Source organism: Stegastes partitus, unplaced genomic scaffold, assembly GCF_000690725.1.
Source record: "Stegastes partitus isolate 25-593 unplaced genomic scaffold, Stegastes_partitus-1.0.2 Scaffold1295, whole genome shotgun sequence".
NCBI classification, from domain to species: Eukaryota; Metazoa; Chordata; class Actinopteri; family Pomacentridae; genus Stegastes; species Stegastes partitus.
The window spans coordinates 133997-158674 of record NW_007579026.1 but is presented as its reverse complement, the minus strand read 5'-3'; the positions used below and the strand labels follow the sequence as shown (position 1 = coordinate 158674).

Sequence of the window (24678 nt, the reverse complement as noted above, 5' to 3'; positions counted from 1 at the left end):
CCTGATTCAAATGATCAGCTCATCATCAAGTTCTGCAGAAGCCTGATAACGATCCTGATCATTTGAATCAGGTGTGTTGGAAGAGGGAAGCATCTAAAACTTTCAAGACTGCGGCCCTCGAGGACCAGGATTCGACACCCCTGTACTAGACTGTATAAAACCATTCACTGTTGTGCCCCATGTCTTTTAAATTGACTGATTTTCGTGCCAACATCATGTAATCTGAGCCCAGCGGCACTCAACTTGAACCTAACCTTAAGCTAAGCCGATTCCTGTAAACAGTTTTATGTTCCTACAACATGAGAAAAGTGGAAAAACACTGGCTGAGTCCCCTCTCCAACAAAGATCCAGACCCAGAGTACCAGAATGACATCTAACAATATAACTGAAAGGAAAAAGTATATAAAGATAAGCCTAAATGACTCAGTAGCCACATTGTATGATATCATACAATTATATCTTAATATTGTTAACACAACCTGCAGTTCAGCTCCAAATCAAACAACCCAACCACATCATACTCAACAGAATTCATTTAATTATAAAGGATAATTAAGTTAAAATACAATACGATTACATATAAACACTGTAATGGTTCTAATGTACAATTACAAAGGATTTATTCATGACACTAAAAACATCGTACAAAATCATTAGAGCATGAGTTAAACCACCAGGTTCAACCGCTTAAGGCATCTGATTGGTTGTGACGTCTCCTTCAGTGTTGTAGTTACGGATGATGAGGAAGAACGAGGCCCGCTGATCTGACAGCAGTCTTAACAGGATCAACAAAAAAAAAGCAGCCATCAAATCCAACGTCGCATTGTTCAGTCATCAAGCCATTATTAAGCCATTCGTAGATAAACAAGAAGAATGTGGTTAGTTATGTGTAAAAGCAGACAGGCGTGAGTTTACTGTGAGGTGCTGTGACGTAGCTACCAGAGGTGGAAGGAAACAGTGTTTGGGGCCTGGAACTGTCAAAACTGGGACATCGGTATCACAGAAGATGTGAGGGACAAATAAAAAGTGCACACAAATTAATAGATAGTATAGCTTGTGCTGAAAAATTAACAGAGTAGTAACTTTTCATATTATGTTTGCACAAAATTCAAAGTGTATATGAATATAATCCCCAAAAAACTACAATAAAGTAGCTTTTTAAAAAATGCATGTAAACATTTCTACAGTTAAAAACTAACTTTGATATGAGTCTGCGACTTTTACAGAACAGCAGCCACTGTGGTCACTTGTGACAGCTACAGATAAATGTAAAATGTAGTATAGAATAACTAGAAAAGAGTCAAAGTCACTCAACTATAGCATCCCTAGCTGCCATAGCAAAAAGCGTCAAAATCCGTGACTATGCTGACTTGAGAAAAGGTGCATTTAAGTCAACTTTTAAATTCATTAAAAGATACGTTATCATTCAAAAGTTAGTCTCCCTTTCAGTGCATGCTAAAACGTTACTATCATTTGATTCCTGCAAGCAAATTATTAATAAAAGGGCATAACGTAGTTATTAATAATTACAATTTATTGATTTGTGTGCACATTTGTTGTTTTTTTTTTTTTTGTTCCCATGATGACACCAACAGGAGTCTGTACAAACTTGACTGTGTTCTTTCGTTCAACGATCTCTTGTATCAGTTGTTAGTTTCCTAAAGAGAAAACGTGAAGTGAAAAAATGTGATTATGTAATTTAATACATGTCATTTTGCTTTGCTATAGTGCCTCCTTCTGGCGGCTGTCTTTGGCTCCAACAACAACAAGTTTTCTACTAATCTAACATCACTTCTGGTAGCTACATTTGGAAGGAACTAAGATGAAAGCACCTGCTATTTACTCCGAGACACAAAGACTCTTAGCGAAGCAGCCCTAGGTGAGCGTGAGTCATAAAATCCTCTCAGGTGTCTTCTGGTTAGAGTTGCGCAGGTGGAAAGAATGTGCGCTATGCTTGGCGTGAGCAGAACTGGTTGGTCGGGAATGTCAGATCGCAGCTTTCTGCTCAAAGCAGCCTCTTCCAGTCAAGTGATCCTCAGGAGTGGAGCCAGACATGTAAACTGCCAGTCTGAAAGTGCATTCAGTAGTCAAACAAAGGAAGACCAGACTGTAGTCAAAGTTTGGTCTCTGCATGTCAGTTACATAGTCAACAATTTAGATGCTTCATTTGACCATAATAAATGGAATTTTAAATCACATTTGAATCGGTTATGGTATTAGCTCGCAGCGTATGTTCATATTTGGATTCCGGTGATTCTGACTTTGTTTTCAGGGAGTGTTTTTAGTCCTTTCTTCCTACGCGTCACAGCCCGGCTGATGTGCTAATAACGGTTGGCATCGTCATAGGAGGTCAAGTCCTGGTCAAAATAATCCTCCAGCGTCCACTGCAGGGTCTCGAACGTGGGCCGGTCCTGGTCGTTGTCCTTCCAACAGTTCATCATGATGTCATACAAGACTTTGGGGCAGTTGGGGGGACTCGGCATCCTGTAGCCCTGAGGAACCTTCTGCACCACCTGATAGTTTGACATTGCTGCAAGAATCACAGACAGGACGTGAGCTCTGATCTAACAGAGAAATATTCTGCTCACAGTTGTTATGAGACTTTAGAATGATTTGCATAAGACTTACCTGGATACGGCATCTTGCCGAATGTCATGATCTCATACAGCAAAATTCCGAAAGACCAAACATCAGATTTGATGGAAAATTTGTTACTGTTGATGGCCTCCGGTGCTGTCCACTTCACAGGGAATTTACCTCCTTCTTTGGCTTCATATACGTCTTCATTTTCTTTCTAGAAATGAAACCAGGTATTCAATAGAGATTTTAAGTTGCAATTGATCAGCGTTGGTGTAAAGAATCACACTTTGGACAAACAGGCATGACAAGATACTACCTGACGGGAAACTAATACTGTGGATAATTTATTAGACTCTATAAAACGATGCCCGTAAATGCAGCTAGCGTGTACTGTATAATTAGCAGAGAATGCAGGCTGAATCAGTTTCAGTTCAAGGCCTTACAAACATGTTTTAAATACATGACTTTTCACTGAGCGCAACTACGACACTTGTTAAACAATGTATACGAAACCATTTTAAATATCAAACCCACCATGAAGACCCTGGCAAGGCCAAAGTCAGCCACCTTGCAGACGTTGTTGTCGCCCACCAGGACGTTCCTGGCTGCCAGGTCTCTGTGAATGTAGTTCTGCAACTCCAGGAAAGCCATGCCTGACGCCACCTGGGCAGCCATCTCAATTTGGTCAGAGATTCGCAATGTGCTGCCTTTATCTTCTAAAATCCAATTAAAAAAGCACATGATGAGTCACAGTTCTACATGTTGGAAGTTTCCTCGGCAGTAAAGGAGGAAATAATTTAACCATTCAGTTAAACCTGGAGTCAGGATGTTAACAAATAATTGTAGATTTGCTTTGGTTGTGCCACAACATGAAGCCTCCCATAGAATAATGTGTTTGCTGACCACCCATATGGGCCACATAAAACATTGAAGGAGTGTACCTCACTACCATCTAAGAAGGAGAAAAGTCCGCCTCTGTTTGACTCTACTGACCAGCCGTCAAGTTTATGAACATAGCACATGAAGTTGAGAAGATTCCTCTGAACTGCTGTCTGGTTTGTTATTTATTTGCTACTGTAGGGTCACAGAAAGTAAAGCTAAGATCTTTACATGCTTGCACAGCCCTGGTGCTGATTATCAGACAGCAGAGAGCAGCACCAGGACCTGCAGGATTCCACTTACATATTATTAACAATCAGCCAACAATTATTTAAGAAGACAGTTTAAAATTAGAAGTTAGATTTAACCGCAAAATAACAAACAAATTGCTCTCTTAAGTAACTCATGCACAAGCTAAATAATGTTGGAGATCATTGTAGATAATTAGTTATTGATTCTGTGATCTGGCCAAAATATAAAACACTATTATAGATGACTTTGCTGATGAGGAGCACCACTCTGTTATTTAGAGGTTTGACTTGTCAATTTAAAATACCAACAGGGTAGATATTTGCAGACAGTTAACACGAGCAAGAGCTTTTACAGAAAGCTTTCAGACACTGAACAGTAGTCAGAATCAAAAATCTGAATTTCACTAGAAAACTGATGTATAGCACATTTTATCCTCTAACAATGAATGAGCTGTACCTTTTACATCCACCCACACAAGTGTTTTCACCTAATTTGCCCCACTAGACCTCACCCTAACCGGTCAAGGCAGGTGAGGTCTACTGGGAGTTTCTTCCTAAAAAAAAGGGAGTTTTGTCGTCCTATTGTTGCCAAACGGTTGCTCAGAGGGATTTATTGGGTTTCTCTCTCTAATATAATAATAAAAGTGCTGAACTTAAAATGAGACGAGATGCCTTGTTTTGCAAATTAGTGCCATTACAAAAACCTGAGTTGACTTCCTGAGGACTGAGCTGCTGTGACAGATTCACCGCAGGGAATACAGACTGCATCTACATCTGACTCATCTTTTGTGAGTCACAGTTTTAAAGTTGACTTTCCAAAAGAAACCAAATAAAAATGGCTGGAAAGTTCAGAATATTTGTTACACTTCATGCTTGTGTGACTTTGCTACTGCAACAGCTCATGGCTAGGACATGTTCAGAGTATGTGGTGGATTTATGGTAGATTTGGGTCACTACGCAGATGGTTTCAGGGCTGCAGACATCAATTCCACGTGAGCGCTTCTGGGAGTGACCAGCACTGTCTGAAAGTGACGCTACATCTCTCACAGTGCAGCAAAGCATTGTGTGTCTACGAGGTGATCACAACGACGAGTGCGCAAGGTCGGGTATGAAGTAGATGGAAGCTCTTTAGTGCAAATACATATCAACATCAGGGTCACCATCTTCCTAATAGTACTAGTTTCTCTACTTTGTGACGTCAGATTGTGGAGCTGAACGTCATGTACAAGATGCAACACGTCATTAGAAGGAACTGGAGAGAATGCTGTTTCATTCTGGCAGGCTGACTGGAACACAGCCTTGAAACTGGCCTGATTAAGACCAGGCTAATCTGAGGAGTTACAGTTAAATGGTGACAAATGTGATATCAAATGTCATAAAACATCAAATTTCCTGATTAACCCATGTAGTCCTTGCTTCACTGGTAAAGCAATAGTGATCCAACATAGCTAAACACCTGTAACATCATTCTCTCTCCTTCCTTGCCAACATTTTGGTACCATTGAAAGCATGCCAAATAAGCAGTTCCTGTTTGCAACATGGCCATGAATGGACAGATAACTCTCACCGGACTACAGAAATACCAAAAGAAATTCCCCATTTCATGACTCAAGGGCAAGTCCTACAGTTAAAATGAGCATTTATCTGTGCTCCTATATGGACTCATTCAATTCAGTTCAGTTTTATTTATATAGCACCAATTCACAACAAATGTCATCTCATAGCACCTCACATAGTAAAAACACTTATTTTCAAACAGAGAACGGAAAATCCAGCGATCCAAAGCTGCCTGGATTCCCTATGAGCAAGCAGTCAGTGACAGTGGGAAGGAACAAAAAAAAAAAACTTTTAACAGGAAGGGGGAAAAAAAACAACTTCAGACAGAACCAGGCTCAGGGAAGGCGGCCATCTGCTTTGACTGGTTGGGGTAAGAGTGGAGACGAGGAGGGTGAAGCACAGCAGGACACTTATGGACATTTACTAGCAGCCCAAAGTCAGGAACAAGAAATCAACTTGGTGGCGTCTATGTACGGGAAACCTGCTTGACTTAGGCTGCATTCCAAATTGCATGCTTTATCTTTACCTGAAGTAGGTACTGCTGCCTCACAAAGTACACAATGTTTTTTTTTTTTGCAGTACGCATACAACTGGAACATCCTGCTTGGTCATAATGTGCCTTAAACTTTGACCGTCGCAGTCTATAGTGTGAACTGAGCGGTTATCTGTCTGTGCGCTCTGACACTTATGTATGCTTGTGCATGACGTGTGTGACACAGCAGCGCAGGAGATTGTGGGTCAGTATTGTCAGAAAACAAAATCGCTCTGGTATTTTTGACATACTACATTTCACATGCTGTGTACTGGGACATACCAAATCGTTTTCTGGCACACAACATAGTATGGAAGTATGGATATCAGAACGCACCCTTACTGAAGAGAAAGTAGACACTTGTCTTGGTTATACAAGGATCACATATAGCAGCAACCCACACACCCTAGTTTCCCACACAATCCCCTCCTTTCCAGCTCTACAGAACACATGCAGACTGAAGTGGTATATTCCCACGAGGGTAAAGAGCTGACATGCTGTTCAGCATCGTAGACAGAATCCTCTTAGAGCATCTCAGGGCAAAAACATCCCCCTCAGAATAAAACCACTGCTTCTTTGTACTGAAAGGTGCCAGATAAATGAGTTCAGGCATCTGACCTTAACACCACCTGGATGACTCCCTAGAAAAGCATTCCAAGCACATTCATACCAAAGGGCACTCCCAGGTTACATTTGAGGAATTATCTCTCCCTCTTGGTCTGGAAATGCCCTCAGATCTCCCAGGAGGAGCTGCAGGAAGCGGCTAAATATCAGGACATCCAGGCTACTTTGCTCAGACTGCTGCCTTTGCAACTTGACTACGTGTAAGTAGCAGCAGGTAATGTTTGTAGAGGACATTTAGGATAATGACATCTCTCGAAAGCGAGAGTCACATTGAATGTAAAAGAATGTTTACCGAATCTGTGTGGTGTTATTTATGGCTCTGAGGAGTGCAGTTTTTGACACAAATTGCAGCGATCAGGCACTCAGGGTTTTAAAGTACCTTAACTACCTTCCTGAGCTGTGTGTCACAGCCCCCCAGCTCAAACCGCTGACCCCGTTGTTTTCAGACCACAAGCATGCAAGTTTCTTTCACCTCACACAGTATCTTTACCTTGTTTGGCCCACCTGCCAGCTTGAAAACCTCAAATCTATCCTGCTATCTTGCCCAATTAAAGGCACAATACAAAATAAAATTAAATGACCTTGAAAATAAAATAGTGTATTCCACTGAGCACAGCTTTTAACCTGGGATTAGTAAATCAAATTAAGCATTTTGACACTGAAAAACACATAAATCTCAGATGAGTCATGCTAATCTGGTGTAAACGAAGGCAAGTGAAATCATTTCCTTCATCAACATGATCTCAGTCTATCGTGCCATACTGGCTTGGTGCCAGTAGATAAAACCAGGTAGAAATTATTGTATACTTGTCTGTTTGTAGCAACGCAGAATGAGCCAATCTTAACTAATCAGTGAGGTATAAGTCAGACTTTGAGCTCCATTATTCATCTTTCATTTACACTTTTTAGCAGAACTATTAAGCTACAACAGGCACTGACATCTAAAACAAGATAACACTGTCAAAATAGGCAAGACTGAGAACCTGAAATTAATTTGATAGACAAAAAATATATATATATCTAAAGGCTGCTGCCATAAGTTCTGATATTAGCAGAAACTACGTGCAAAAAAATTGTACATAGCATCTAAATCGGTTGTTCTGTTCAGGCATAAGTCTGTATCACAGCCTGTCACAGGTGGGGATACTGGTTTCAAAGGGCAGCTGTGCTCTGACCACGTCATCATAAAGCAGCTAATAAACACGAAATGAAAAGCGTGGCCGTCTTACTCTGGAGGTATTCCAGCAGGCTGCCGTGGGTCATGAGCTCCGTGATGATGTAGATTGGCTCCTCCATGGTGCAGACGGCGTACAGCTGGATCAGCTTGGGGTGCCGCAGCCTCTTCATAATCTGAGCCTCTCTCAGGAAGTCCTCAGTGTCCATCGAACCTGAAAAAGTTGTGCAACGATTGGATTGTTTCTTTGGTGATACAAAGAATGTACCATTTAGTGCATAGGCTCCAAGGCTGGTCCAGATGTGTGTTTTTGTTTGTATTGGTCTGGTTAGCCATCTGCTAACTATAAAGTTCATTCTCTGAATATGGAAATCTTTTGTCAGATATGTAACACAGACTTTAACTTAATTTTAAATGTGACAAGTAAGCCTTTCATAATTATAAGTAGCGACTGGCAGGAGTTCAGTAAACCAAAGAGTGGACATTTTTAAAAAGATGCTATAATGCAAGTTTCTATACAAACGTAGTGGAAATTTAAAATTTAAAAAAATCCTTCACTTTCCCTTATATGATAAAATAAAGTTCTATACCAAGGACATGTGATGACACCGGAGCCAACTCCATGACAACTGAGTAAACTCCAGTGGCTTTCAAGTGGATCTTGGGTTGAGATTTCTTTTGCTTTTAAGTTAAAGAATCAACTTTAACGCTCACTTTTCTTTTGTAGGGTCTTTGGCTTCTCATACTAAACATGCATCCCAAAACCCAGAAGGGATCCCTGTCAACTGCTGCTTTATTCAACTCACACATTTTTTTTTCTATTATACTTAGATGCATGTAATTTCATTTCTCCAAGTCAAATATTCAGATTGAAAATGGATTTTAACACACACATGATCAGTTTGATCAGCTTTGAGCTTTTTCTTTTTTATATTTGTTGTATTTTTGGATTAGCATTATACAAATTAAAGTGAATATTTTTGTGTACCAGGTTTGAGGGTCTTCACTGCAACGGCAGTGGTGCCATTCCACAGGCCCTCAAACACTTCACCGAACTGTCCAGCTCCCAGCTTTGTCAGCAGCTTGATGGAGTTGCGATCAATCTCCCATTGGTCCACTGTGTTGTAGGACAAACCGTGGGTCTGCGGAGCCTCCATCTGCACGGACAGGAAGGGGAAAATGGCCGCCAATTTTGGACTTCAGAAAACAAACAGGATGTGTTCAGTTCATGTGGTGATGTAGAGTCTGTTTTACCTTTACGCATGGCTCACCCAGACGCACACAGAGGCCATCCGCCTGTTTGGAGTAATACTCCACCAACTCCTTCAGTGTTTCAAAGGTTCTGTTCCTCGACACGAAGTAGTGACCATTGTCCAGCTTTTTCAGCTTGTAATGCTTCACCCTTCCACTGTCCAGCACTGGAAGGTAAACAAACATGCAACAGTAAACCAAAGAGTCAAGACCCGACAGTAGGCTGTAAACCATCCAGTTAAACACTAATAGAACAAGCACAAGAGATTCAAACAGGCTTGATGTGCAAACAAGTTTCCATTTCTGTCTTCTATATTTTTATTCTTCCTTTGATTTGCTTTGATTGTCATAATGTCATGTAGTCATGAGAAAAGTGTGTTTAACTGCGGTTTGAAGCAGCATTCATTGATTTTATCCACTGGGTGAAATGTAGCACAACATTTCTCTTGTCAGTAAATTCTTATAAATGTGTTAGCACAATGTTTTTACATCCAGTAGACACAGAGCAACATGAGCGTTCATTTGAAGTCAAGTTTCTTGACACTTAATAAATGTAAATCGAGTATTCAGTCTTCTATTAGCTCCAGTTTTGGTCCCCACCAACACCTTTGAAAAGATATTGAGCTTTTAACTGAGTAAATGCTACACAAAATGAATTAGCGAACTGCTAGGTGTTTGTGCGTATTTCATTTCAGGCAGGTAGTGTACAGTGCCTTAATTAGAGTTTTTCCAGTGAAACTAATGGAAATGAGGTTGATAGGAGCAGTTAGACAATAAAGCTGCAGATTTTGAAATCAAAACAAAGAGCTGAAAGGCGCTAAAATGGAAACGGCAGAGTGAGGTTGTCTGCAAGTTCATCACAACAAGCTACAACTGTCACATATCACAGTCATTTAGTCTATTGTTAAATGAAAACACTGATTAGTTCATCTTTAAAGTTAAGGAGTTGACTATGAATGCTCATTACTATCGATTAACGGACCTACCACTCTACTTTGTGTGAAAAATCAGCAGGTTCAATGTTTTTATGTCATTTCTTGATATAAACTAAACATCTGTCAGCATTTCCTGAACTATCTGTGTACATATCAGGAATTATTGCTGCATCAATACAGATTCAGACATTACAGCTGAATATTGTTCAATATTAGAAAATGAATATTGACTCAATGAACCTGTTTTCACTGACAGACATGACTCATTCACTCAAAAACACACTCTGAGTGAAGCAACCAGGGGATAGAGCTGTGAAATAATTTAGGTCATCAGATGACTTTAATGAATGAACACGGAAAGAATTCAGCCACAGTGGAAAGAGCAAGGCCGGAATGAGATGATAGAACAGGACGGAGAGAGATAAAGCTATCGCGCTGCTTTTATGGGAGCACAGACCTCTGTTTGTTTGCCTTGATGACCTTCAAACCATCAATCATTCGAAATCAACTGAGGGAAAGAATAAGCTGCGGAACAATGCATGGGCTGTTGGGAAATGTGTGTTCTGTGGCAGAGAAGTACATGAATAGCAACATGTTACCTAGCAAGACTCAATCTAAAAAAATTATATTAATAGTGTGGAACGACAAGTAAAATCTGCCGGCAGTTTGACTGCTTCAGGAGAAAAATGAGCTGGTTAACACTGGGACATTAAAAAAAGCCTTTTTTTCCATCCTATTAATGTTTAAACAAGATTATATTGCCAATTTATGGCAAATAGTGGCCAATAACTAAATTTATTGTGATCGTACTTTACCTGAGATTGCCAAAACAAGGCCATTAAGTCATAAAGTCATAAAGCAGGCTGCTGACATGAGCATGTCAGCCAATGTGACCAGATCAAAGAAGACTCGCAGCTTAGGTCCCGCGTAAATTTGCCTATTTTATTTATTTGTATTGTTTATTCAAAGGTGCCCTGTTGACTTCTGTCTTATAGACAAACAAAAATGATAAGGAAAAACAAAAATGCACATCCTTCCAGGTGTAACACTTGCAAAGGCAGTTTTTCTGAGTCTCTCCTATCTTACAACACAGTGCTCCACATTTACTGTCCACCATTTTATTTGATTGTTTGAACTGTTAGTGTGCAAATGTAGCAACTATATAGGGCCTTAAAAATTGTACAATAGTAACGCATAAAGTACAATAGATGTCAGATATGCCGTAAAACGATGATTATTGAGTTTCCAAAAGTTCACTGCTTCATAAGGAGCAGTGAACAGAGTGAATTCTGACACGGACCGTCTTTACTTGTGAGTTCTCATCCTCTTTAGTCCTGTTTCTTTACTTTTATTGGTATTTGAAGCAAACTTTTGAAATATTGCGAAAAAAAGAAAATGTAAATTAGTCTTGTTTCCATCAACTCGCTGCCTGTTGTCATCAGAAGATGGTCGTACTGATAACACATGGCTGAAATAAAAAGAGGAGAAAAAGCCAAAAACAAAACCATGACTGCGTCCTTAATTTTCCTTTTTTTTTTACTTCCAGGATGTTCTACAGTTGCCCTCACAAAGGAAGTACTGTTGCAGTTGCAAGTGTGAAAAGAGCTGTCCTCTGTTTTTGCACTGTCAGCGGCTTAAAACTTGATTATAGGATTGCGGGTCTGAAAAGCATGTCGGCTCACATGCTTCAAAATCCAACTGGATGCAGTAAGACATGCAGGTATTTTGGTATGCTAGATTTGACAAACCATGTATTGGGACACGCTAAATATTTGGAAAGTTTTTAATCTTCTTCAGTGACGGCTGGTATCAGCCATGTTTCGTGCTGCCCAAATGAAAAAAGACACTTATTACAGGCACTCGCTCATTTTATCAATTTTTTAAGGAGGGTTTTTTTTTTCTCCCTTTTTCATTTCCTTTTTCTACTCTACATACTTCAAAATGTATAGTAAAAGCATTATGGAAACACAACTATCACCTTTTTATTTTTCAAAAGCTCATCCACAGAATAGAACAGAATTTATTTTATTGTCATTGCAAATTTGTAATGAAATTTGTCAATGATCTCTTTGTACATAAGAAATAAACCACAAAGTGTATAAATAGGTGGGAGGAATTGCTACTTGGTAATCAGGTTCAGACAATTAGTGTCAGGGTGTGTCAGAGTTCAGTTCTATAAGAGCAATACGCAGTTAAAATTTTACAGGACACTGCAGCAAGCATTATAGGAGGAACAGCCTTTTCCACTTTCAGTTATGAACTGACTTAGTAGTGAATACAGTCAAGTCCTTAAATTTGGCTGCTAAATCTAAGAAAAGTGAGATCTATTGCTTGTAAAGTCAATATTTCGTTTGTAAAAAGACTGTCAATTCATTTATTTGTTCATTTTATTCTATCTTTATGTTAATTTTCATTAGCTGTGTATATATATATAACAAAAAAAAGGTCCAAAATTTTCTCATAGGTTTCAGAAAAGGATATATTGGAATCCTGAGTTGCTGCTAGTTCTTATTTGGCTTACCCGACAGTGAGAGGTCTCCTCTCTGACTTTCACAGTTTCTGATGAGGAAGGAACCCTGGAGGTTCCCTTCGGCCAGCAGCATTTTTTCGGCATCCAGCCTCTTCGTGTCGGGAAAATACCATCTGTAGATCAGAATGTGAGCAAACATTTGTCCGTGTTAGGCATGTTGCAGGTTTGGGCTGGAAAGCACTTTCAAAAGATCAAACTGCAAACATGAATCTCTTCTTGTCCTGAATATACTCGTATCATTACTTTCAATAAATAGGCTGTTTGAATCAAACCAAGCTGGACTACCATGAATTCAGATGGAGGCACTTAGTTCATGGGAACATAATGGCTTGCAAATTGATGAGGTAATATTATATGCATCTGTGAAACACAATGTAACACCTGCAGAAAAAACAACAACTTAAAATCATGTCAAAGCCCTATTTGCACATGACTAGCTTTCAGACCTCATATAATGCATAAATTACCACCCGTGTCTGCATTTTGTGTGACATATATACATGGGATGAACACAGATATGATATTAAAAAGCTGCCACACAACTCCTGAGCCTGTTATAATGGAGTAAAATGCTCTTTACTACTCTTTGCTGCTATGCTTGTCATCCATCCAAGCATTCGTTCTTAAAGATCGGAGTTCGCCCTTTCTGTGAATGTGTCTACATGCAGTGTGGCAAAATAAGCCACACTGCAAAAATGCAATCCGACTTTAACCTTTAATTGCCAATACAGTCTACATAATTCTTAATTGGGAACAAGGCAGAGGAAACACGCAGAGAAAACAAAACAAAAAAAAAATGCTAATTTGCACAGGACTAATATTATCACAGGACCTCTGGGTTTTGCAAAGTATGGCAGGTAATTTGTAGTGAACTTTTCACTTTACTAATTACAGACAATGAAGATTCGCAGGGGATTAAGATCACAGACAACCTTAGTAATTATTACAAATTGCTAGACATCCCCAGGCGGCACTACTTCCGTGCGAATAGAGTTTTACTCTGGTGATATTCTATATATTTTTACTGTCCATTAATTCAAGAAAAGATCAAATGAGGGCCGAACAATGAATTGATTTTACTTCAAAACTGGGATTTGAAACAATCCTATCAGCAAATCACAAACGCTATTATTTAGGATATACACTATGAAGCACATCTGGCCCAGGGTTTATGAACTATCACACAAATCAAATCACAATTTGCAATACGTCAGACTGAAATTAAATACTTTATCAAAATCATTCTGTCATAGATCAAACCCAATAATCTCTCCTACAGGCCTGATATATCTTTTTCCTCTGACCCACATAACTCCGAAAACTATTTAAAACACACCAATGAGCCACACTGTTGCATTAGGTGACCCGTTTCCTCCTCGTCATGAACAAACACACACACTCACACACTCTGTAGTTTATTTTGAGTCAGTTCAATTCACACCCTCCTGCTGCTGGAAATACAAACAAGAGCGGATCAAACCCCTGCTGAAAATAGCCTCCATCAAATCCACTGTTTCTCCACTGTTTGATTTGCTGAAAACTATAGAGTCCAGCTGTTTCAGGAGGTTATTTAGTCTTTTCAACAAGAAGAAAAAGGGTATATCCACAATATGTTTTTAAAGATTTCCACTGGTTCCCACAGGAACCACATGGAGTTGAGAGCCACAGATTGCCTGGGAAAGTCAAAAAAGTGCTGAGAAACAGATTGATTACCATTGCAAGGTTTTAATATATTTGTGAGTTTTGCTGACATATGAAGAGGAAAGTGTACAAAATAACATCAGCCTCAACCTTTTAGTCCCTGTTTATTCTGAAATAATTGCACACTCCATCAAATGAATACAAACTAGTACCTGTATCACAACTGCCCCAGACGCTTTTAGCAGGTTAAATCTTGCCTTAATTAAAGTGAGAAAAGCTACAGGAGCCTAAAACATAAGCTTTATCCGCTTGTTCAACTTATCACAAATGAGCTAAGAAAACAATGAAAAACCGATGCACTGATATATTCAGAAGCAGTCATTTAGAATTAGAGGTAAAATCCTAACCCTAATTAAATAACAAACTTAGTAATAGTCCATGACTTGTTGACTTGTAAAGTGTCGTCCACAGATGTGATCAGCTACGTAAATTCACTGTCATTGTGTTATGAAACAACTTCTTTTTTTCCTGTCTATCAGGTTTGCAGCTTGGCGAAACTATGACACAAACGATGCCTGGACTGATTGAGGGAGTCACATTATTTTTATCCTTGTAAACAAACAGGAAAAACCTGAGTACAGCTGAGAGGAAACGCGTATCAGTAACCTGCCAAGTGCAACACATAATTAATTTGCTTTGGAATTTTCTGTGTCGTCACCTTTTCCAACAATTGAGCCACATGTGGCAGTAAAGAGGGTGGAAGAAAAAATGATATATGTTATCTCCTAGATTAGTCTTTAAGGGCATTTCACGGAAAATTGAATTGTTCACTTGTAAAATAACAGTTGTGCTAATTTAGCCAAGTTTCTGTCTTCAGAAGTACCTCCATGAATTGTCCCTTTAATGACCTGTTGTTGTACCTTCAGAAGAATTATTAACCTGTACACCTGCGCTTCCTGCTCTCAGTCGATGATTAACCAGTTTGAGCAGAGACTTTAGATGTAATTCAGCACTCGAGACAGGACAGCATAACCTGCATCACATTGTTACGAATTCTACCTGTTTGACGTAACAGGAAAATGACAGTCAGGTGTCAGTAATCTCAGACAGGAAAGTCGATGTAAAACCTATAAATCACAGACTAGGTACTTCTACATTTGTGTTTGCTATTTTATACATATACTCCTCTACAGTTGTGAGTGAAATACTGTACCTTTTACTGCACTGCATTTACCTGACAACTTAAGCTTTATTATGATCTGGTAAGATTCCTGGGAGGAAAGTACAAACAATACACAACAGAGTATGTCAAAGTAGTTCCACCTTTACCCGATTGCATCCAAAAATATAATAAAAAAGCTGCTACAATTGGTGAATAGAAAGGAAATTAACCCAGACTTTTTGGATTTTAATAACCCTTTTTAGTCATTTTTAAAAGAAAAAGCAACATATTTTCTGTTTCCTGCTCCTCAGATGTGAAGGTTTGATGCTTTTCTTGACCTTTAATTCAAGTTGACAGAATCAAACAAGACATTTTCAAATGTCACCTCAATCTGTGGTAGGTTCACTCGATCTATAGAGTACTTCTGGTACTTATTTTCATGCTAATACTTCTGTCAGGATTTGGAGCAAATTATTTCTACACTGTAGTGTCAATACTGTAGGTATCGCTTGAGTCTTGATCACTTTAAACCTTGTGTAATAAAGAAATATATACAATTCCTCCTCCAAATGATGAAAAAATAACACATTTCTTAACAAGCTGAATCAAAACAAAGATGGCCACCAGTAGGCTATCTGTATATCAATCCACCACAACTTGGAAAACGTGAAAAAAAAATGTGTTTTATGATTCAATTGGTGGCATGTTTTTCACACCATTAGTGAGAAGCTTAAAGAAATCAGAACTATATCTGTTTTCTCTTCTAAATGATGACATTAAAGATTTTCAGCTATTATATTTCAACATGCTGAATCCAAACAAAGATGGCCGCCCATGGGCTATCTACATTGCAGTCCATCACAACTTGGAAAAATGTTTTAATCCTTCCATTCGTGCAATATTTTCACCTTAATAGTCTTTGTGGATTCTAGAGATACTTTAACAACTGTAAGTGTTTCTAGAGCAGGGGTTCTCAACTGGTGGGTCGCGACCCAAAAGTGGGTCGCGGACCTGTTCTGGGTGGGTCGCGGACACCTGGTCAAAATTAAATAATACATAATGTGCGTCTCAGGTTGGACTTTTTTTTTATTTTGAAAAAACTTTTATTTTGACAGGCATGGTAGCCATAGTTTGTTTGACGTTCATTTTAAGTTTGTGTTGATGTTGGGATGCAAGATGGCAAAGCGCAAATATGACCCGGAGTATTTAAAATGTTGATTTTCATACTAGGACTGGACCCGAATGGCCTAATAGCCAACTATTAGTTCGCTGTGCTGGAATCGGGATATCAATTTTGATCTCCGAATATTCCTCCCCACCCCCCAGACTTTGAAACTCTAATCAGGAGTAGAGCACGTGCCCAACTGTCTCATTAACTTCAACAAATGACCTGATTAGGCCAAAACTTTATTTTCGAGTAGTTTTCAAACACTGTTGGACAATTAACTTTCAGAAAACACAATGGTTAGCTCTGTGTACTTTTGATGCTAATATTTTGTCAGGACTTGAAACAGGTATTTCTACACTGCTAGTATCAATACTGGAGGTATTTTTAAATTGTGTGATGTGTAATCAAAAGTACATACATTTCCTCATCTAAATGTAAAAATAAAAGATTTTAAACTCAATTTCCAACATGTGCAATCAAAACAAAGATGGTCACCGTGGCCTATCTGCACAGCAATCCATCATAACAGGATAAACAAGTGAAAAATCTTTTTTTTTTTTTTTTTTTTTAATCGTTCAATTGGTGGAATATTTTTCTATCAGAGTCGTTGTGAATTCTGGAGATACCTTCACAACAACAATACCTAATTTTCAAGGACCTGCTAGGTTTCTCAAACATCAGGTCATTAACTATCCTCAAAAATACAAAAAAAACATTGTTAGCTCCACATACTTGAAGCATGTTTTGATGCTTTCAGCAGGACTCGGAACAAATTATCTCTACACTTCTACACTGAAAAGTATACCTTAAATTGTAACTGTCTACAATAAAAAAAATTTTTTTTAAATCTATACATGTCCTCCTCTAATCAATTTCAACATGCTAAAGCAAAACAAAGATGGCCGCCTCAGAGTGATTAGGCATTGCAATCTGTCAACAACTAGATAAACAACTAAAAGAATGTTAATTATTTAGTTGGCGGAATATTTTTCACCCTGACAGCTGAAGGGGTCTATGTAGATTGTGGAGACACCTTGACAACAAAATTAAGTGTTTTAAAGGACGCATACACCCATATCTTTGTACTTATCATTCTGAAAAATCAACGGTTAGCTCTGCGACTGAATGTATGCTCGCATACAAGGGGCACAAAGTGGATCTGCACTTTGTTGTGTTCTCAGTTTCAGTAACGATACTTACGGTTCTGCGTTGATACTCTCCACAGGAGCCACATAATTAGCGGGGATATATCCACTTTTGGAGGCTGAAATTCCGGTGATGGCTTTGGCAAGCCACCAGTCCCCGGGACTTTTATCCAGCGCCTCCAAAGTGTCCCCGGCGCTGAAGCTCAGGTCCTGGTCGGTTCGGGCCGAGTAGTCGTACAGGGCGATGTAAAAGTCTCCGGTTGCCCCCACCGGCAGCGGCGGTAAAGATCTGTTCGCATGAAAATCCGATTCATCTCTCCCCCTCGCATCTCGGTTCACAATCACCGTGTCGGTTTTAGCCTCACGCTTGTCTTCAGACTTTTTGAAACACCCCAGAAAACGCTCCCAACACGCAGAAAGCCTCTTTTGGATCTCCATGGTGCGTTTTCTTCTCGTTCGCTCGTCAATCACAGCCCGGCATCGTGCAGGAGACAGACGGAAACGGTTTGGGGAATTTTTGCTGCTCTCCTCATGATTCCATAAAAGTGCATTTTGGATAATCTCTCATTCAGCAAAGTCGATCTTTGACCTGAGCGCGCACACACCCAGTCCCTCGGAGAGCCACTTCAATGAAGAGTTTCCTGGTGGAGGAGCAGAAATCACCTGCACCTGCTGAGGAATGAGGAGCGGCTCGGTTCAGCCTCAGGTGGCTGCAGGTGAGTCCAGGTGCCCTCTGCTTGTAAGAAAACCTCACTGCAGGGATGAACAGGTATAGAGAGTTTAGGAAGAAGTGGACACATCCTGGAGTAGTTTGCACAACCTGTCCAGTTGTTTAGCTCCCAACTTGATGCAATTTCTATAAACTTCCCTACTGCAATATCAAGTCATACACATATAGAATAACTTCATTTATATAGCACTTTAAAAAAAAAAAAAAACAGAGAAAAAGTGGAAAAATAGAGTTATACATGATTTACATCAATAAAATGAATCAATACAGCAACTAAAATAATAAAAGAATCAAAAATGCTACATCCGAGTGAGAGAAAATAAGTGGATTTAAAAAAAAAAAGAGGGTAAAACCATAAAGACAAAGCTAAAAGTAATAAAAATAATAACGACAGAAGTAATTAAATAAATAGTTAAGTAAGTAAAGGGTAAAAAAGGAAAAAAATAAGATGAAAAATGGGTGACGTCACATAAAAGCAAGCCTGTAATGCATTTAAAAACAGCCTGAGTTGACCAAAGTGGTCAGGCAGCAACAAGTGCAATCAATCTGTAAAAGAGATTTAACTGATATAAAATATTAAAACGACAGGATGACGGTTTATAAGATAAAAGTTTAAGATCAAATGAAATATTAAAAAATACCAGAAAAAAAGATCATTCAGAGCCACCAAAAGACAGTGAAAACATATACAGCTTCAGATTTTTCTTTAAAATGTTCATGCATTCGGGATTTTTTGTTGTTGCAAGAGGAAGGTTATTTAAAAGCTCGATCTCTCCTTAGCCACCAGCCCAATATATAGTGTAAAAAATAAAGAATAATCAAAAGCAGAATAGAGTACTCAAACAAAAAAAAAGGCCTGAGATCCGTTCCTTACAGACAGGTGCAAAATACACAGGTAAGAAGGAAAGTTTAACAAGTAGACCAGTGCTTCCTAAATAGAAATAACAGTGCTGCTGTCTCCTGTACCTTCGTATGATATGGACTAACAGGCTGAAGAAAGCAATTGTTCACCTGTTCTTTTAGAGTAAAATATGCCAAAAATTTTGGACAGAACTCTGACTTTTTTTTTTCTTTTTTGCAGTTGCTGTCTCTGCTGAGTCTTTAAAGATGTTACCTCTTTCTATTATAATCCAAATCCAATCCTGACTCAATGATTATTTTCATCGTTTTACATTATTTTTAATTCACAAACTGAAATTTTTTTTGATCGCTCATGACGTTTTCACCTTTTCACCAGGAACTGAACTCTGCACTGAAATTACTCCGTTTACTGAGCAACAACAAAGGTATAATTACTGTACAGTTTCTGGAAAGCCATAAAATGTTCTTCCTTGAAACCTCCGGATGATTGTATCATGTGTTGCTAATCTACGGCTAATTCACCGGCTGACTTGAGAATGTTTATGGTTAACAACTATGAGGAAGGAGGTTTAAGTAATCAATTCCAAGTGCAATAATCAAATAAAGATGGTTCAAGTGCAGATATTTTATGGTACTTTTGTTAGATTACTTGATTTATACAACTGAAAGTCTCAGATTCTCTCTAAATGTGATTATAATAAAGAAGATACAGTCCCTTTCAACAGCATTTAAACAATCGAGTGACATTTGCCGTTTTAAACATTTCAGCACATGGCACTTTGAGGAAACTGTTGTGTCCAAAGCATTACAGACCTCCTGAGCATCAAACACATCATTTCTTGCATTCTGGTGAATTTTTATGCATCGTTTTGTGACTCTTTTGCACCAGTTTATGGTGAAACTTCTATTATTTTTGTAAAGGTAAACCAGTTGAGAATTCAAAATATAAAGTAATATCAGTAAGACTCTCTCATTCTGTTGTATATCTGCTTTTCTTAACTAACACACATGCAGACTTTATTTACCCTCCCGTCCTCTGTTGTGTGTTTTATTTCAGGAAGTCACCTCTGTTATTGTGCCTGCAGCACCTATTCATGTCAATGATAAATTAACTTGTTTGAATTCATTTAATCCGATTCACTTCCTTGTTAAAGCCCTTAAATGATGCTGGCAATGTTTTGGCTGCAAAGATTAAATATACAAATAAACCATTACAGTCAAAATAACCAATTTACATGGTTTGGAGGGTTTCTGTGGGTAACGTCATATAGGTTTTTCAAAATAAAAGGTTTTTCCACCTTAATACTGCAGTGTACTGATGGCAGTCTAAAAAACACAAATTCAGACTTGTGGGGTTTCATATGTAGTAAACCTGAGGAACAAATCCTACCTAATTCATCTAGTTTTTATTTCCTTTGTACTTATATTTTTTAGGAAGAATGATTAATAAAAGCTAAATCAAGTGCTTTGTAAATGTTGTGGATGGAGCTCTTGTCTTGACAGACGCATCGGGACCTACCTCGTACCAACAGGGTCGCTCTGTATCAGTTTGGCTGCAGTGAACAACAGCAGCCAATGAGGGATCTACATGGACATATTTTGTACATATGTATGCCCTCTGGAGGCCACATCAGAGGACGGCACCTGTGACCTAAAACAACTGGAAGAACCACTGATTCCTCAAGATGGATTGGGTCTGTAAGACATCGGTCATAGCTTTATGGGACCACTAACAGGGCCTGTTTCATTCCCAGGAAATAAAATGTCAGGTGACATGTAAAGACTGTAGGAAATTGCTGAAAAATAGTAATCAGAAAACATAAATGTAATAATAAGTGAAAGTTAAGGGATCATGAGTAAAAAATTATAAGATTGTAATTTTAAATTCTTACTCAGTCAGAATTATGAGACAATAACTAATAGACGAATAGCTTAGTTTATTAAGAGGCCATGGGGGGAACATAGGGGCCACTACCAAGGCTAGACTCTCAACCATGCAAAGCTGGCATCTGCCCAGTTGCAATGATACAAGAACACCCCAAATAAACAGACCATGCAATATGTGCAGTGACTAATAGACTCAGTATCATACATGTTCTTTTCATTATTAGTCTGACTTTCTGTTGCCTTATTTTTCCCTTATTTAAGTGCTCGGATGAGTGCATGCTTGCAGGAATACCACTCCTGCGATTATTATTGCAGTTAAACTAAAACTCCCCATAAAACTCCCTCTAATAATCAATAAAAATACAGTGATTAAAGAGCAAACTACATGTGGACTTCTGCTCAAAACAAAAAAAAGAAGCTGGATTCTTCTAGGCTGCTTTGTTCCCAATGAGTTCACTGTAGAAACACTCTGTGCACAACAGCTCATTAGAAAAGCATGTAGGTGAAAATAAGGATAAATTAGCTCACAATGAAATATTAGAAGATGCAGATAATTAGTGGAGTTACTGCTACTGTGTCACCTACACCAGTGATGCACAGCCCCTCTGTCAGGGCGGAGACAGTAGGAGTCCTGGTGCTCTGTGATGCTACTGCTGTTTAGTTATCTCAAAGAATTAATTGACTGTAGGTAATTAAATTATCATCACACATGGACATGATTTTTAGAGTGAAAATCATACATTTTCTAACTAATCTGTAGATGTTTGGCCTGTTGGTGAACTTTTCCCTCTCAAATACTCTGCAGCATCTCTTCTCCTCAGCTATCATTGTCTCCAAGATGGCGGCGCCCTGTACGACTGCTTCGGCCCCCGGCAACACAGCCAGAACATTGCAAAATTCGCCATCTAGATCAGAATTTTCTTAACACATACATGTGGAGGAGCATGCTGCGTCTGTGTCTGACTACATCCAGTGGTGCATGGAGGAGGTCACAGTAACAAAGACTATAGTCAAATGGTCCAACCAGAGACCTCGGATGACTAAGGAGGTGCACACAAAACTGAGGGAGCGCAATGCTGCCTTCAAATCTGGTGATGCGGTGGCACTCAGATCAGTGAGGACCAATCTGAACCATGCCATCAGGGTAGCAAAGCGTGCCCACAGTCAGAAGATCCGAGGTTTCTTCCATGACCCCAGCAACACCAGACAACTGTGGCAGGGCATCAAGACTGCGACGGATGAGAAGAGCCTCCTTCCCAGCTCCCATCCTCTCCACCTTCTACAGAGGGACCATCGAGAGCCGTGTTTTTGTGCAATGACAATAAAGAAAGTCTATTTTGAACACACAGATAACAGAAATGCTAACTGTACCTGTTATTACTGGATGAGTGTTAGACTGTGAACAAACGTCTGCTGATGCTCTCCGGACACATCATCAGTGATGTTCCTGGAATCATCAGAGGTTTTGGGGTGCTTCTTTTTCCTTCTCTCACCATCAACGTCCAACTGGCTGAAGGCTCTGGAAATTGAACTGGCTGTAGAAGTTCTGCATCTTACCTCCACTAGGAGACACTTTGCCCTCCATCCAGGCTGCTGACAATCAGTGCTGCGTATTTGCTTCCTTTCAAGGATCAGTTGATTAATTAGTTCATATTCGTCTTATAAGCTGTAAAACTGTAAAACTATAGCTGAGCTAAACTCAGTCAACTTGGGGAAAAAAGTTCAGTAAACTTAAACTGTTTAACTGAATCAACTAGTCTCATAGAAAATAGTTACAGACTTGTTTTATTTTACATGCCATGAAAAGACATGCCATTTCTATGAAATTTCTTTTTACATTCTTTTTACAAGTTTCTTCTTTATCTATTTAACTATTTTTGATCACAGTCACTAAAATCTGACAGACATCTACAATCAGAGAAACTGTGAGGCTGCTCCCAGTAAGATAAATTATCTATCTATTGATGTGGGAATTGAATTCAGTACTAAACTTTGTAATGGTTGCAACTGTTCTGATCATTATTATATATTTATTTTTATTTTTATTTATTAGAATAAAGAACCGTAATGTCATTGAACTTTATCTATTGTATTATATAGGTTTCAAACGCATCTGTCTTTCCAAAGTACAAAATCGATCTCTAGGGAGTCTTAACACGACAAATGCATCGCTGGAAGTCTTCTCATATTCTAGTTTTGTTTCTCATAAACGCAGTTGAATAAGCTGTTCAATTCATTCAACTTATCATTTTAAATCTAAATGCCTCAAGTTATAAGAACTCATGTTTTTAAGTTTTTTTTAAGTGATCTGAAAATAATAATAAAAAAAAGACATTTAAAGCTTGATAAACTAGAACATTGGCAAAGCTTACATATTTCCATTAAGTCCACTTAAAATTGCATAAGGATGCACAGCTGATTTGGACAACATGTGCTTGCTGGGTGGTGACTGTGATTTAGGATCTTCAGCTGGTTTCTAAAAACAAAAAAATCCAGATAACTAATTTTAAAAAAGGTAGAAAAAGGGAAAATATGTCTTTACTCTCACATTATCTGAGGTTTCAACTAGTCTTCATATCATAATAGAATTCCTGAATTTCCTTTGTTTGTGTGCCACCCCAGGATTTCCAGTCGCCCCATTTCCTAGAGGCGCACCTGCTTTAATCAAATCCACCGTGCGCCTCTACAACAGACGCTACGGTTTCCTTTTTTTCACACCCGGAAGCAGTGCCCGCTCTCTCTGTCGCCTCTCTGCCGCCTTCTTCTGGCACACGGGAATTTAACTTTGCGTCCATATGGGCAACTTATTGACGCTAACCGTGAAGTGAACGACCATTCGCGTTCGCGGGAGAGAGCGGAGCCGGTGTGAATCCGGTAGAGGAGGCGCACGGAGCGGCCACAGAGCGCAGTGACATTGACTCATTAGGAGTGTTGTTGCTGCCGCCGCGCACAAGTTGGGAGCGCTTTCCTCCCCCCTCTTCTCTCTCTCTCTCTCTCTCCCTCTCTCTCTCTGTCGCTCTTTTCTCCCCCCTCTCAGCTTCAGCTACAATGAGCGAATACTTCAGCCTGTCGGACTGCGATGTGATCGGCTTCGACCTGGACCACACGCTGTGCCGCTACCATCTGAAGGAGACCTCCAGGGTGAGTGTGCGCGGCTCCGATTCATCGCCATACGGTGGCCGTGACGCGTCGATCCGCGCCACATCTGGATAAAAAATAAATAAAAAAAAATTATATATATTTTAAAAAATAACCCGAAGCCGCCAACGTGCTCAGCGGTCACTCGTCGATTCCGGCTGCATGAAGACAGCAAAAATGTGTGAGTGCTGGGATGTGGTGTGTGTGGATGTATGGAGGAGGCTGGATGCGATGCTGCAGTCACTCTGCGTGACTCACAGGTTGAACGTCGGCGGTGATGCTCACACATACATGTCTTTAAATCTCCCCCCTGAGGCCTGCTGCCAGCCTCCACATTCTCACATCAGCCTGTGCGTTTTTTTTTTGGTGTTATTTACCATCAGCTCAGACCTCCAGGTCACTGCTGGAGTGACAAATAACACATAAATGACTGCTGCTCATTATAGCCCGCATCAAGCAGGCCTGGAGTTCATTTATGCCTTCTCTTGTCCCATCAATGTCATGCAGTATTAATGCCTGCTAACCCTGTTAGTGCTGTAGGCAGCTTATAGAACCCCAAAAGTGGAACCCAATGAAGATGATTAGGTTGCTGCTATTGATAGGATTACTTAGATTGCAGATGCATCTGATGTG

At 39.4% G+C, this 24678-nt stretch overlaps 2 protein-coding genes across 2 annotated transcripts in view; one reads left to right on the top strand and one right to left on the bottom strand.

Moving 5' to 3' along the window:
- Positions 1-518: 518 nt before the first annotated feature.
- frk (fyn-related Src family tyrosine kinase) lies at positions 519-17960 on the bottom strand. Its single transcript, XM_008298223.1, has 8 exons — positions 17485-17960; positions 12305-12426; positions 8852-9015; positions 8586-8754; positions 7653-7811; positions 3115-3296; positions 2629-2794; positions 519-2530 (listed from the first exon to the last, which is right to left on the bottom strand). The coding sequence occupies exons 1-8, from the start codon at positions 17865-17867 to the stop codon at positions 2322-2324; spliced, it is 1554 nt and encodes a 517-aa protein (XP_008296445.1). The 5' UTR covers positions 17868-17960; the 3' UTR covers positions 519-2321.
- Positions 17961-23648: 5688 nt separating this feature from the next.
- nt5dc1 (5'-nucleotidase domain containing 1) overlaps positions 23649-24678 on the top strand; it is a 78520-nt gene continuing 77490 nt past the window's right edge. Inside the window, exon 1 of the mRNA XM_008298222.1 lies at positions 23649-24048. Within this exon, the coding sequence (XP_008296444.1) occupies positions 23956-24048 (93 nt within the window). The 5' untranslated portion in view covers positions 23649-23955. The remainder of the gene's footprint in view (positions 24049-24678) is intronic.

Coding starts and splice junctions, on each gene's coding strand:
- frk (XM_008298223.1), bottom strand. CDS start 17,867: ATGGAGATCCAAAAGAGGCTTTCTGCGTGTTGGGAGCGTTTTCTGGGG. Junction 12,427..17,484: donor GAGAGTATCAACGCAGAACC/GTAAGTATCGTT, acceptor TCTGATCTACAG/ATGGTATTTTCCCGACACGA. Junction 8,755..8,851: donor TGGGTGAGCCATGCGTAAAG/GTAAAACAGACT, acceptor CTGTCCGTGCAG/ATGGAGGCTCCGCAGACCCA.